The sequence below is a fragment of the Prunus avium genome, chromosome 6, assembly GCF_965620075.1.
Source record: "Prunus avium chromosome 6, drPruAviu1.hap1.1, whole genome shotgun sequence".
Taxonomy (NCBI): domain Eukaryota; kingdom Viridiplantae; phylum Streptophyta; class Magnoliopsida; order Rosales; family Rosaceae; genus Prunus; species Prunus avium.
The window spans coordinates 14725647-14739017 of record NC_142289.1 but is presented as its reverse complement, the minus strand read 5'-3'; the positions used below and the strand labels follow the sequence as shown (position 1 = coordinate 14739017).

At 38.1% G+C, this 13371-nt stretch overlaps 2 protein-coding genes across 2 annotated transcripts; one reads left to right on the top strand and one right to left on the bottom strand.

Moving 5' to 3' along the window:
- Window positions 1-12: 12 nt before the first annotated feature.
- EMB1270 (Pentatricopeptide repeat (PPR) superfamily protein) lies at window positions 13-5004 on the bottom strand. The gene is made up of 4 exons (XM_021946597.2): window positions 1219-5004; window positions 918-1118; window positions 691-781; window positions 13-589 (listed from the first exon to the last, which is right to left on the bottom strand). The coding sequence occupies exons 1-4, from the start codon at window positions 4872-4874 to the stop codon at window positions 26-28; spliced, it is 4512 nt and encodes a 1503-aa protein (XP_021802289.2). The 5' UTR covers window positions 4875-5004; the 3' UTR covers window positions 13-25.
- A 5055-nt stretch (window positions 5005-10059) lies between these two features.
- On the top strand, window positions 10060-12229 carry LOC148293752 (uncharacterized). The gene is made up of 7 exons (XM_088254432.1): window positions 10060-10257; window positions 10528-10838; window positions 10939-11023; window positions 11122-11200; window positions 11271-11377; window positions 11677-11859; window positions 11945-12229. The coding sequence occupies exons 1-7, from the start codon at window positions 10060-10062 to the stop codon at window positions 12227-12229; spliced, it is 1248 nt and encodes a 415-aa protein (XP_088110558.1).
- Window positions 12230-13371: the final 1142 nt, after the last annotated feature.

Here is a 13371-nt window from a genome sequence, read left to right as displayed (position 1 = left end):
GCAGCCTTTCCATACTTTCACAACTCTATTTTAAAGATTTTTGTCCTGATACAATCTGTTTGGTGTTTGACAATCTGGACGGTCTTACATATTTCCTCTTCCTAAGCTTTTTAATCCTGCTCACCCTCCTTGGATCATCATTTTCCTTCATTTTCTCTAACTTCTCTTTCCTCCCTTCAATATCAGATTGAATAACTTTCTCTCTCTTTTCATCTGATAGCAAAGCCAATCTAGCAAATTTCTTGGGCCTCACTAGGCCAAGCCTCTCGGTTATTTCCTTGAATGCAGGAACAAGACCGCGTCGTAGGAAGCATCCGTCAATGAGCCGCATTGAGTTTGATTCAGGGAGAGCTGGGGCATCTTTCAACTCAAGGTCCAAACAAAATGGGGAGTCCTTTAACCACATCCTGAGGGAGTGTGCCTTCGCTACAAGAAGGCCACTTCGTGTTTTGCAAGGCAGAAAAGGCGAACCCATCTCCCAAAGGCATGCCTTCAATGTACTGTTAAGTGAAACCATGTTGTACTCGGATGTCCCCGTTATCAGCACGACTGATTTTGGAGACTCTGGATAACCCTCCAATGATGCATCCTGCCATAAAACAAGAACCTCTGTGTTAGACTCACAAATGAAAGGGGAGCTTCAAAAGGGTAGTGATCTCAAACGAAACTGTGAAGGAGAAAGAGGGTTGCCTGCATCTGATCCAGCCATAAAGTAAGACCAACAAGAGCAGAACCAGCTGATAACTTTCTAAAATCAGCAGCCCAGTCTTTGTCACCTACCCTGCATTTAAAAGATTACTGGGTATAAGCAAACCGATGGAAACGAAAATTGAATAAGGAAAACCACTTTCTTTTCTTTAGCCTTGATAGACATATAACATACCAGATGGTTGACAATTGGATCTATCAACACCTACCTGAACACATCATTGTTATAGATGCCCCTCTTTACTGCTAATTGGAAAACCCATGAAGCAGTGGCTCGGAGTTCATATGCCCACAAAAGGTCCTCCAAAGCATTGACAAAGTTGAAGACTGCATTGTCTTCCAAGGGTTCTAGTTTTTCTAGGCAACGATCTACTTCCGAAATCAGTGACTCAGGCTTTTCTGTCACAAGCCTACAAGACAAGATTTGCTTGGAGACGGATCAGAGGAAAAAAAAACCTGGAAAATGAAGAAAAATCTGATTGTGATTCTAACTTGAGAACTAATAATTACCTGATTGGAAGATCAAATCCGGCATCACGCAGTGCATTTAGGAGAATAATAGCTTCACTTTTGTGCTGGGATAAACTTGCAGCCCGTATAAAGCAAGTCCATATTCTATGATCTGGCTCCAGGCCTCCTTCCTTCATCTCATTGAGCTTTTGAATTCCAATGTTATAATCTTCATTCTTCAGATAAGCACCAATAACTGAACTATATGGTAACGTATCAAGATCTAAGCCAGTTACTTTCAAATTGTCAAGCACCTTTTCAGCTTCCTCAGGCTGTCCAGAGCTGCCATAAGAAACCATAAGCAAGTGCATTGTGGCAAAGTTGGGTTCTATTCCTGCCTCTTTCATCATGGTGAACAACATTTCAGCTTTGGCATGGTTTCCTGAATTTCTAAACATTTTCATCATTGTATGATAAAAGGACCGATCCAGTTTACATCCATTTGACCTTAACTCTTCAAAAAGTTCCTCAGCTTGATCCAACAGCTTCTGCTTACCAAATGCCGAAATTAAGCTTTTGTAAGTGTCCAACTTAGGTTCTAGGCCCTGCCTTCTCATTTCCTGCATCAATGATAAACCTTCTTCTGGTCGACAATCTCTGCAGTACATAATAATTAAAGTATTGTAAGTATCGTCATCAGGTTGAAGTACAGCTTCTTGAATCCGCTGGTATACTTTAACTGTCTTTTTGAAATCCTTAATTCCTGCATATAACTTAAGCATGGAATTCCATATTGAAAGATCAGGCTTGAACCCTGCCTCTTCCATCTCAGAGACCATTGCTTCAACATCCCTTACTCGTTTTCCCCTGCACAATAACTTGATCATAATCCTGAAACAATCCATGTTAGGAAAATAACCTGCAGCCTTCATTCCATGGTATATCTTCTTTACCTCAAATATGTTACCTTCTCGAGCAAATGCTTCAAGCATCAAGAGAATTGAACTCTTGCTTATTTTTAAACCCATATCTTGCAACTCCTGGATTAGAACATAGAGCTCATTCAATCTCCCATCAGCAATCAGAGCTTGCAAAAGACCATTCACAGAATCTATTGTTGGGGAAGGACCATCTCTCATCATTGTGTTAAAGATCACTCTAGCTCGCTCATAACAACCACTTGCAGCATAAGCTTGTATCAAGGCATTCCAGACCTTCCGATCCACTGCTTTACATCTTTGTCTAAGACTTCCCACCAAACTTTCAGCTTTCTGCCACAGCTTCAATTTCCCATAGACTTCAATAACATTAACATATATGTTGACATGGTCAGATAAAATGCCTTTCATTTCTGCCTGATCAATCAAAAGATGGGCTGTCTCAGGGAAACCCATCTTACAATAGATGAGCACCATAATTTGGTAAAGATGCTCAGATGGTTCAACACCATATAATCTCATGTCAGAATAAACCTGAGAAGCTTCACCAAAGAGTTCATTCTCTTCACAGCCTTGAATCAGGATTTCATACATGGTTGAACTTCTGCTAAAAGAATGGAACCCTCTGGTATTACTATATTCCACCAAGGCAGCATCAAATCTGCGAGCCTTGCATTGTATGACAACCAATGCTTCAGTTATAAGTTGATTGGAACCAGGAGCATGTTCTCTCAAAAATTCAAGCAATTCACATGCTTCTGAGTGCCTTCCACATGAACTATAGGAACTGACAATAGATAAAAGACTTTCCCTGTCCAACTCATAGCCACTGTTGATGGCTAATCTCAACATTTTAGCAGCATGGTCATAACATTCTCCCTTAACAAGAATAGATGAGATAACTTGTGGGTTCATACCACCAACTTTTTCCATATCTCTGATCACTCTTTCAATGACTTCCAATTTATTTTCTCTTCCAAGCACCCGCAACATAAACCCATAGAGGGCATGATCCAGCTTGAAACCGTCATGCAGCATTTCCTGATACAATGTGATAGCCTTCTTTGTCTCATTGACCTTCAGGAAGATATCCAACATAACTGAGTACGCTAGATGATCTGGTCTAATCCCAGACTTAACCATGCAATCAAATGTCTCTTGAGCCTCCACCTGTTTCCCAGCCTTGGCATACGCACACATCAAAGCACTATAAGTCCGAAGAGTGGGTTTCACTCCACTGTCCAACATCTCTGACATCACATTAGTGGCTTCTGTTATCATATTTGCTTTTCCAAGCGAATCGATCAATACAGTGTATGTAACAGCATCAGGAGTCCGGCCTAGCATTTTCATGTCCCTGTAAAGCTGAAACGCTAGATCATGCTGGCCCTGCTTGCCATACATGTGGATAATAGTATTGTAGGTCATCTCATCTTTACCAAACCCCATTTTCATCATATCTTCACCAATATCCCTCACCTTTTCTATATCAAGTTCTCTTGCAAAAGCATACAACAAGGAATTATATGTCACTGCATCTGGGAAAAACCCTTTCGACTCCAATTCCTTAAAGAGCTGCTCAGCTTTGCTTGATTGTCCACATCTCCCATATACGGAAATCATGGCATTGTAAGTCCAAAGATCAGGCTGACAATTATGTGCTTCCATATCATTGTAAACCTTCACTGCCTCCTCCAAATTGGATTCACGGGAACAGCCACTTATAAGAGTATTATAAGTTATTATATCTGGCCTAAGACCTGATCTTCTCACCTCATTTAAAAGGTCAATAGCCAAGTTTGGTGCCATGGCTCCTGACCTCAGGCGAGCATTTATCAAAGTATTGAGACTCACAAGGTCCGGTTCGCACCCTCTCTCACGCATTAAATCGAGCAATTCTTGGACCTTATTAAACCGGCCATTTCGTGCATAGACGCCCATCATGGCATTGTACACTTGGACTGTATTGCCAGTTCCGGGCTCAGCCCTCGTGAATATTTCCACAGCTAAGGCTTCCTGGTTAGCCTTTCCAAGGACTGCCAAGATAGTGGCAAGCATCCGTGCATTCGGGGAGTACCAGTGGCGTAAATTCAGCCACTCGTAGACCTCCAATGCACGCTGCCAGCTCGACTGGCCCACCCATTTCACCACAAAGCAAAAATCGGTTGGGGTCATTTGAACTTTCCTATCATCCAACACATCAGCCACAAACTCGTCGGGTTTCAGTCCCAAAATCCTATCAGTAAAAAGTTTCACTCTTTCTCTCCAATCTTTGGCTCTTTTGAGAGCCAGTTTGGTCATTTTCTTGGCCTTAGTCTTGCTGGGCCTCCCCAACACTTGTTGGGTTTCATCATTCGCATCCAAAGAACCCACAGAACCCAAATTCAGGTCTTCTTCCTCTTTCCCCTCAGAGTCGGAATCAGGGGAATCTTGGACAACATGGGTCGTGAGTGGAGGAGTGAATTGGGTGTGAGGTGAGGGATAAGTGTCAGTGAGCTTCAAATGGGGCCATCTGACTGAGGGTGAGGCTCTGCCATAGCTAAATTTCTGAGTACTTTTCGTGTTCCTTGTGCAATCATCGCAGCCATTCGGTTGCCCAGTGGAGGAACTAGAAGTAGAAGCAGTACTAGAAGTGGAAGAAGAGCAAGAAAGAGAAGCGGTTCTTTTGCATACCTTAGAAAACGCAGACGAAGGCGATGATGATGATGATATCGAATCTGAATGTAATAATGGCGCGGTGGGAAGGGTCGTCGTCAGCGCTCCTGTGAATGCCGCCATGAAGACTCGCTTTTGAATTCTTTCCGTGAGCTGATTCGCGTTTTGGTTGATGGTCGCAGGCAGCAGAGAGCAGATACTTCTTTCCGTTAGCTGGTTCGTGTTTCGTGTTTTGTTTACTTATCACGATGTGATTGGGCTGGGCTGGCTAAGTTGTAAATATTAAGAAAAATTAGTTATTACACATAAAAATCTTAACTAATGAGGATTTGATACCTAGAGTATTTATGTTTTGGTTTTGATACATAGGAATCAAATTTTGTTTTGGATTTGACCAAAGAGGAGGCTCAGATTCGTTGAGCTTGTCTAAATTATAAAGATAAAATACAATTTTACCCTTTTTGTTTTAAAGTCTTCCAAAATTAAATCTCACCCTTTCTTTCTTGAGAATTTCTCCGATTTCGATAAGGGGGGCGGCGATCATGAGGACGCGTATAAGGAGCCGGAGGTGGACGAGAAGGACGTTGTCGTTTTGAAGGGGACGAACTTCAGCGACACGGTGGAGAAGAACAGATTCGTCATGGTTGACATTAACCAGCCTCTCCTCAGTTATGGCAGCTTCATAGAGGATGCAAAAAAAGGGCGTGCAATCGTCCTACCCACTCACTCAATGGAAGAAGCTGACATTCTAAGTGACCGAATAAGAATCATGGCAAAGGGTAAGCTCCGTTGCATTGGACCTTCAATCCGGCTGAAGTCATGGTTTGGTAGTGGTTTTATTGCTAATGTGAGCTTCAGTGGAAGCACCAATTCAGTGAACACACCTCACCATGAGGCCGTGAAGCTGTTCTTTGAACATGTATGTTAATTTTGGAAATTATTTAAACTTTTTTTATGCGCACAAAAGGTCTAACTTGGAAAAAGTTCTACAGCATTTGGGTGTTTTACCTAAAGAAGAGAACAATGCATTTCTGCCTTTTGTCATTCCTCATGATAAAGAGTGGCTATTGACGGTAATGATTTCCCTTTCTACTTTGTTTTATATCCTTTAAATATGCTTATACTTTTCCAGTATTTACAATTGTTCCTATACTGAAATCCGATAGGACTTAGGAGAAAGATAGCATAATGTCAGCTATGAAGACCAATAAAAAGAAGTCTCACTCACCAAGTTTCTGTTATTTTCTACCGTTCTTATTCCTTTCGATTTCACGAACTTGTGCAGAGATTTTTTGCGGAGCTTCAAGACAGACAACATGAATTTAACATAGCAAACATCCAACTTGGTCTCACAACTCTTGAAGAAGTTTTCTTGAATATTGCAAGGCAGGCAGAGCTAGAAGCTGCCATAACTGAGGGGAGGCTAATTCTGATGTGTAAGTTCAGTCACATTAATATAATTTTTGCAATCATGTCCTATTCCTTATCATGACCTACAATTATCTGATGTCATGCAATGATCTAATTTAGCTGCAACTTCTTATTATAAACATTGTATAACATTGTTTTTTTTTACATATTTGATATCTACATTGTATTTTTGTTGCAGTTTCTGTTTTTATTTGCAGTTTTTGCGTGCATATGTGTTGAAATGATTTTTTTTTTTTTTTTAAAAACTGTTGATTGTTTATATAAATATTGTATAACTGAATAAATATTACAAAATCAAATTTGGTGTAGTAGTTTGTATCATTGCAATAAAAAGACAATACCCCCGCAATTCAATTTTTTCCCGGAATGTAATTTGAAAAAATTAAATTGCAAGGAAGTTACTATTATATGACAAAAGTGGCACTTTCAAATGCCAATTGATCTACACTTGATTCTGCTACAGTGGATAGGACGCCTGTTTGAGTTGCACACCATGTACGTACACCACAACTTCCTCCAAATAGCGTGCCAAAAACGCTATAATAGGTTACGATAGCATTATACAAAGCTGAAAGCACCACGAACTATAACGGCACCTTCTACGGTGCACCAGGTGCACCCATGCACCATTTGTTGTTTATGAAGCATGTGCAGTGCACATGCCAATTAATTTGTAAAAAAATTAAAAGAAAACCTGCTATAACAGGTGGAGGTAATATGTTTCTTCTGTGATATTTTAGCGCGCTTTTCCTCAAACTGGTTCTGAACTTCAAAACCAAAAAATCTCTCCTGTATATGGCGATCTCCTCCATGTATCTCCTCCAGTGATCAGTTGATTCCTAAGGTTGAAAACATTGGGTAGCAGTTGATTTGAAGCGTTTTAAGGTTAGTATTGAGCAATCTCAGTTATCTCTTGCTAAGCCCTAACTAACCTCACCTCTTTTTAAGTTCATTATGTTTATGGGTAAACCTTAATCTCATCTCTCTCTTGCTAAGCCCTAACTAATCTCAAGAATTTTTAGGTTAATTTCTGTTTAGGGGTAAACCTTAATCTCACCTAAGTTTTCTACCAAATTTGAATTGAATTTGTGTGGGTGGGTAACCTTATTTAAAATTGTAAAATTTGAATGGAAGTTGCATCGTAATTTATCTTTTATACAGAGAACAAGGAGTGTAAAATTATGCACAAAAATTTCGTTGGATGTATAGAAGATGATTTATTGGAGCACGAATATACAATTGCATAGGGGTCATGCAATTCATAGCTTTCTGTTTGTCAATTGGCATATGTGTTGGCATATTACTATCCAATTGAGTTTGTTTGATATGATTGGCGAGAATGCAATTTCATATATGGTTCAATAAACGTCTGTTTGATAACTGGTTATTTTAGTTTATTCGGTATGACTGACTAAAATGGAATTATATTGGGTTCATGCAATTTGTTTCTATGATTTGGCAATTGAGTATGAGTTGACATATATTATGTGGTGAAGATACCTCAATTGATTGGTAGCTATTTACTTAAGGTTTAAAGCACTTAGTTAGAAGTTTTGTAAGGGTAATATTGAAGAATCTCATTTTATCTCTTGATAAACCCTAACCTTTTGTAAAATTAGTATTGCGTAATATGACTTGTGTTTTGCTAAACCCTAACCTCACCTCTTTAAGTTTATTTTTGAAAACGTAATATGAATTTCATTTTTGTGGGTGGGTAACCTTATTACAAATTGTAAAATAGTCATTACAGTCAGTAGGCTAAGAACAACCATTAAAAGTGTTTTGTGATGCCTCATAATTATATTGGATATGTAGAAGGTGATATAGTGTAGCACGAAAATGCAATTGCCTAGGGGTAATGCAATTTCATTGCACCTGGTTGGCAATTGTCTAGGGGTAATTCAATTTCATTCACCTGGTTGGCAATTGACTAGGGCTAATGCAATTTCATAGCACCTAGTTGGCAATTGACATATACATGTTATTTTTCGATTGTTTATTTGATAAGACTATTTTTTGTTTTGTTTAATATGTTGTGTTCTTGGATGTTCGAACTATGGAATGGATTGAAAGATTTAAAAAATAATGGGTTGAAGTTAATTTCGTTCACATATTATTAAACATTGTAAAATTTCCATGAAAGTGGATAGCATGAGAACAAGCATTGAGATTGTTTTGGATCCCTGAGAATTACGTTGAATGGGAGATATATTGGAGCACAAACATGCAATGCCTAAGGGTCTTGCAATTTCATATCTCCTCACAAAATATATGAGTTCAAATATTATTTTCCCATTGATATGAGTTGACATGTTATTATTTGATATAGTTTGACAATTTGCATATGAGTTGACATGTTATTATTTTCTATTGAGTTTATTTGATATATTAAATGTTTTTCTTGTTTAATGCAGGCTCATTATTAATTGGACTTATAAAATGGTGAGAAAGAACAGTGATGTGCATAGTAAGGGCAAAAATCCAAAAACAACAAAAGATGAGTCCAAGATGATGATTCATCGCAAGACCGGTTACTTTAACTTTCTGTAAGTGTTAAACGGCTCTTCCAGTATATTAAGTACTTTTTATAGGACTAACTAAATGTGAATGTTATAAATAGGAAAATAAAGGGCAATGAAATGAAGCAACAAAAAATAGTGGAGAAGGTGGATACAAAGGTGATAAATTGTAAACAATACATTTAAATAGAGACGTTACAGCTCACAACTTATAATGAATTGATTGAATTTTATTATTTTCTTCCTCAGACAAAGAAGGAAATCGCAAATATGTGGCAAAAGTTGGATGCTACTCAGAAAGCAGAGTATGAATCTAAAACCGCTTCAACTAACGCCTCAAACAAAAGTTGTTTGAAGATAGCCACACGATGCAGTCCGAAGGATATAAAGGACACTATAAATATTTTAAGCGATGAGAAAAAAGCAGCCATTGAAGAAATGGGATTTGTTTCGTTGTTGGAAATGAAGTGCGGAAAACTGTCTCGTTCAATGTGTCATTTTTTGGTTGATAAATTGAATCCTGGTGAATCATCAATCGTGCTACATGGGAAAACACTTAAGATATCTGTCGATGACTTCGTGCGCATAATGGGTGTTAAGGATGGAGGAGAGGAAGTTGACTTCACCGGATCCATGGATGACCAACACATTCTAAAGGTGCGAAATTCATTTTTGGGCGGGAAGAAGCTTTTAAAAAATAATGAGTTGAAGCAGATAATGGTGGGGACAGAAGAAGCAGACGACTTTTTCAAAGTTGGTTTTGTCATGTTTGCTCTATGCACGTTGCTATGTCCAACCACTTTCGTGTATGTGAATCTAAAATATCTGCTTCCGTTAAGAGATAGCAAGACAATAGCAAAGAAAAATTGGGCAAGTTATTCATTTAGATTTTTATTAGACAGTGTCAGGTCATTTAAGGAGAACAATCAAGTTTACATCGGTGGTTGCTTGTTATTCCTTCAATTGTTTTACCTTGATGCTATAGCTCATGGTAGCGTACTTGTGGATAGGTCTGTTCTACCACTCACTGTGTGGGGGAAAGTAGAGACCGAAAAAATGAAGAAGTGGCTACAAAAAAGAGGGGGGGGGGGGGGGGGTTTGAAAGTGATAAGGTAGTTGTTATGAGAACTGAATATGGAGGTCTCGGAGATGATGCCAAAACAATGACTCACTTTGCCGAAGAGTTAAGGTCAATAAGAAAGGATGTGGCAACTTTGGTGGCCATTGTTGCTCGTATGGACGAATCGCTCTCCAAGGTTATGTATGAGCTATCATCAAAAAATGAAGAGAAAGAAAGAACATTGCGCACTTCATGCTCTAATGAACGAGAAGTTAAACTGAATAAGGAAGATGATAACATGTTTGACATGGGGTGTCATGGGGGACAAGAAGACCTTGGAAATACTAAACCTCCAAAAAGTTGGCCAAACAAAGAAGACGGAACTCCCAACAAGCAAGATGACAATGTGAAAGGATTTGCAACTGTTGATAAAACTTCAGCTCCCTTTGTTGAAGTCATCCGTGACAGAAAACATGCAAAACAACCTCAGAATGAGGTATGATGAGTATTGGTTGTAGCTTGTTTGTATTTGTTTTCATAATTTCACTTGTTTTTTTAAATGTTTGGATGATGACAATTATCGAGTATTTGATATGTAGAGATCATTGTACTATGGATTATGTTGTACTTTTATTTGGTTTTCTCCCTATGTAATAACAAAGTTAGGTGTCCTTATTTTATGCAGATTCTTTGTATCATTTAATATATGTTTGTTTCAGTTATATTGATTTGTAAATGCTATTTCGTAATGATTTGTGAGCACTAGGATAAAATGGGTCACAACGACGTAAAAAGTTTGTTCTTACAGAATTGTAGTTCAACTTCAACAAGGGATCCGATAGTGACTCGTGCAACAGCGATTAGAAAGCCGGGTCCCCACAAGAGAACTCCATATGAAGACGTCAATGTGTTGAAAGCTAAAGTAAATGCAAAAATCCAACAAGTAATTGCTCACGAGCGGATTATGAAGAGATTAAATATCGGTCCATTCCGGATGAGCAATGATATTTCTGAAGATGATAGAGATCTACTAAGTTTTGCATTTTGTTGCAATCCATTGGATCCAAATGTTTGGAGGTATACCCTGAACCAAATTTGTGAAATTAATTTTTATATGTGTTGTCATAATGACATAACAACAATTGATTAGAACACTTTTTTTTTTTCTGTTTAAAAGTGAACAACTCGTTAACACTGGTGCTGTAGCTATAAATCGTCGTCATTTTGAAAGCCTTGCCCCTGGGTCGCCTCTCTTTGATGATGTAAGGACTATGAATCGAATATATATTTAACTACTCATTAGTATATGTTTAGAATGTTGGTACTAGGATGCTAACAATCGTGTCTTATCTTGTAATAGGTAATCAATGTAATGGCAGAATATTTATATGATACCACCTCTACAAAGTGGTTCCTACCTACGTATTTTTGGTCGGTAAGTAAATGGATAAGATTAATGAAGGATATTTTTTGGTTAAAAGTGATGTGTTATATCTCATAAAATACAAGACGGTGCCAAGTTTGTACGTTCCAGTGATCGTACAACATCATGTGCTAGGACACAAAAGATTTGTCGTCTCGCAAGATTTAATGGGCGACTGAAGGATTGCATGCAGGTGGGTTTCGTATGCAAGCTCCAATAATATCAATTATCGGTGATAATGAACATACCACTTTTTTGCAGATATATATTCCGATGCACGATGACGTCATTGGTCACTGGTATCTTTTGGTCTGTGACATTTTCCATAAGAAAGCTGAAATTTGGGACAGTTTACCTGATGCGCGTCATAATAAGAAGCACGAGAACGATTGCCATATTACTGTAAGTTGAGAAGCTTTTGTTCAATGCCATTATACATATTTCTTTTGCTAAATATTAATAATGTCGACTATGTTCTTGTGTGTGCAACAGTTGTTGTACCTAGACTCCGTTTTTCATGATGACATATTATCAATATTTGGGATGGGGTGGACGTTCTCCTCCTTTTCTGTTGTGTCCCCATTGGATGCCAATCCCGTCCAACCTAATGGTGTGGATTGTGGCATTTTTGTCAAAAGACACATGCAATATTATCGTCAATTATGGCATGACCGGGTATGCATTGCGCATGTGCTATTTTTTGGGTAAAAATGATTAATACGTAATGAAACGCTATATGTTTTTTTTTTTTTGGTTGCAGTACGACTCTAATCTACAACGAATGCGACTTGCTATTGAGTTGCTCCGAAATGAAAAAAATCAATTGCGTGATGTGATAATACGTGAAACATTGAAAGTGATGGAAAATGCATATGATTTTATGGCGACGGGGAACAAGATTGGTAATGTTGAGGTTAAAGACAAGGATGTGGCGGATGTCACCATTAGAAGAAAGAGGGTTTATAATCGGAAACAAAAAAATTCAGCGGTGACTATACCAGAAATACGTACAGGTCGCGGTCAGCCTAGACCTCGGCGCCGCTAACAAGGTTGGGTGATAGGACTCTAATGACTGACCAGTATATATTTTTGTGACCTTAGATCTAATGCTGTGATGGTATTGGTTTTGGTGCATGCCCTATATTTTTGGAAGGAGGGTCACCATGGTATAACATGACAACTTTTTTGTTTTTTGTAAAGTGGTTTTCAAAGGACTCTGACCATGGTTAGGTAGGACACCTTTTTTTGTACATCTAGGTCGAATGTCCTATTTGGTGTTATTTTTCGGTTTCCATAGATTATGACTAGCACAGGGTGTCAAAATGCAATTTGGTGAAGTTAATATGTTAACTTTGTTGGGTAACCATATGTACGAGCAATTGATGAAGTTAATATGTTAACTTTATTTTGTGCTGCTAGCCTTGGTTCTGTTTCTATTGCAAGTTATGACGGTCATTCCAATGTTTTGGTGTTCAACGGATTTACCATATTGGGTGACAGTAATTGCCAAATCAGAGGGAACTGTAATTTATTGTTTCTGGATTCCAATTGCATTACAATGTCCAATTACTGCCTCATGTTTGGCAATTGACAAACATTACCTATGTATTTGTAATTCAAATGTGCGAAATCCTAATGCCTGTTTGGTAATTAGTAAACTACAGTGTGCAATTCCTGGCTCCTGTTCGATCTTTCTCCCTTTCCATGATTGAAGTACCTAAAAGAAAAAACAATGACTTTTAGTTCAAATTACACTAAAACGTAAATAAAATACTTTTGTTACTTTATATTTAAATATGAACAAAATAAATGAACACATCGCATTATGTAAAACCCCAAGTATTGTAATTCACAAATGTAACGATATCGTTTACTAATTTGTGGAATGCCTATGTCCATAATAATGTACTGTTCGTGCTTATTGTTGCAACTATTTGTTCTTACAAGGACAAGGACCCAATTTACTCCTCCAAGGTTCATTCTTACCTTCACATTGTGTTGGGGGTCATTTCCCTTGTAAATTATAGTATTACGAGATTAAGTATGACTTTTACAATGTAATGGAATGAGTATGTCCATTTTAGTATAATACAAATCCTTAATGTTGTAATCACCACCTTATTTACAAGGATAATGACTGAATTTACTATGCTAAGGTTCATTCTTACCTTAACATTGTATTGGGGG